This window comes from Cyprinodon variegatus, unplaced genomic scaffold, assembly GCF_000732505.1.
Source record: "Cyprinodon variegatus isolate N-32 unplaced genomic scaffold, C_variegatus-1.0 Scaffold140, whole genome shotgun sequence".
Lineage (NCBI taxonomy): Eukaryota > Metazoa > Chordata > Actinopteri > Cyprinodontiformes > Cyprinodontidae > Cyprinodon > Cyprinodon variegatus.
Window position 1 is genome coordinate 236,827 of NW_015150593.1, and position 1,976 is coordinate 238,802.

The 1,976-nt window shown below is 33.8% G+C and overlaps 1 protein-coding gene across 1 annotated transcript in view; it reads left to right on the plus strand.

The window, feature by feature from the left end:
• LOC107086003 (zinc finger protein AEBP2-like) overlaps positions 1–1,976 on the plus strand; it is a 45,015-nt gene that overhangs the window by 2,303 nt on the left and 40,736 nt on the right. Inside the window, exons 2-3 of the mRNA XM_015376719.1 lie at positions 616–913; positions 1,705–1,718. Of these exons, the coding sequence (XP_015232205.1) occupies positions 616–913; positions 1,705–1,718 (312 nt within the window). The remainder of the gene's footprint in view (positions 1–615; positions 914–1,704; positions 1,719–1,976) is intronic.

A 1,976-nucleotide genomic window follows, 5' to 3' on the forward strand; every position in this document is an offset into this window, starting at 1 on the left:
ATTTTGACTTTTTTCCCATGTTAAACTGAAATCAAATTTAAAAATCAGTTTACTTTTTTTTTTTCAGTGGCCCTAATCCTCTTCCGTAATTAAAAGTCAGCTTAGCACATTGCCAATATGAAAAGAAAAAGAGACAAAAGAAAACAGAGGAAAACAGCAAGAAAATGAATATGAGAGGGACAAAAGATAGAACAAATAATCTATGTATATTCTATTAAAAAATTCTATATCTGTATAATGGGTCTGTTTTATGTGTTGGCTTCTCAATTCAGAGGGCCCCCTGCCTGTCTTTGCCTAGGGCCCCAAATTTCCTATATCCACCCCTGCCAAAAGGAACCCTTCTAAAAAAGATTTTTTTTCCTCATTTCCACTAAAGTTGATCAGAGTTTGTATAAACTACTCATCACAACATCTCTTTATGTTATCATGTCTGGAAGAAGAGTAACTGTCCTATCCTATCAAACATAAAAATCAGAATAAGGCTGCTAAATATTTTTATTTGATCTTTTTTTTACATTGAAACAATCTGCTCCTGTTCCTCATGTCTTAGCAAAGCCTGATCCATATGTTTTATGACGGTTAATAATGAAGCGTTCCTTTACTTCTTCCATTCAGTGTCTGCAGCACCACCACAGAAATGGAGAGCATAGGTTCCAGTGGGCGTTCCACTCCTGCACTGTTGAACGGGCAGAGCAGCGCCAGGTCTTCAGCGACTAAGACTATGTCGTACAACTGCTGCTGGGACCGCTGTCCACAGTGCTTCAACTCCAGCCCTGACCTGGCTGAGCATATCAGGGGTATTCATGTGGACGGCCAGAGAGGAGGGGTTGGTCTGCTTACTTGGTTCTCTTTAGGTTTTATTGTCCAAACACAGAGCAGAACAATGCTGAAGATTTATGAGCAGAATTTCTGTGTTGGAAAAAGTCCTTAGTTTTGTAGATTCTCACTAATCTGAATAGGGTAGATGCCCATTTTTAGGAAGCTGTGTAGCAACACATGCAGAGAAGGTGTAAAATGATTTGCTCGTGTGTTTCAACAGGCAGCATTTCATTTTTATTTTATATTTTTTGCATATTTGTGCCTTCATCAATACTCAGTTCACATTCTGATGACTCAACAGCCCAAATTTATTATTGGAGGATGTGGAAATGTAAATATCTACAATGCCCAAAGTGTTATTTATTTCACTTTATTTATTTGAAAAAGGTGGTTTGCATCTGATTTCTTAAATAATTTAATGCAACCTACCTATTGAGAACTTTGAGATTCACTAAAAATAGAAAAAAAAACGCCTATTTTTAATTTATTTTAAATCATACAATTGGGAAACCAGTTAAAAAGCATTTTCTAATTGCACATTTTAAATAGAACTTTTAAAGAGGAAATGTTAATTGTATTTATCAAGACATTATTGAATAGTGCAATTTGAAAATATTTTTTCAAATCCTATTTCTAAATGGAGATTATTGTTCATTTTATAAACCAACAAGTGTTACAGTCTAACCAAAGACAGCTGGTTACATCTGAGAGGCAACAGTGATTAATTCAGCAAAAATGTATTATTGGAGGATATGGAAATTTAAATATCTACAATGCCCAAAGTGTTATTTATTTCAATTCACTGAGAACTTTCCCAAATTTTATATTATTTTATCTTTTTGTCTTTTGCTATTCTCATCTTTTTATTGCTTTTCTTTCGGGTAGTCTGCTTATGAGAAGTGAGATATTGATAATATTTATAATTATCATTATTTTATAGATAATTATTACCTTCAAATAAAACTGAGTGGGATAGTTTCTGATCAACGCTTGTTTTGGATATTTTATCGGAGGTTAAAGTTAATGATGTTTTTTTTTTTTTCCTTACATCAATTTACTTTAAAGGAGAATTCCGGTTTTTAACACTTTTAGCCCATTTTCTGTAGTGTCCAGGATGAAATCGAATGATCGACACCAAAATTTTGACAATTGGTCCT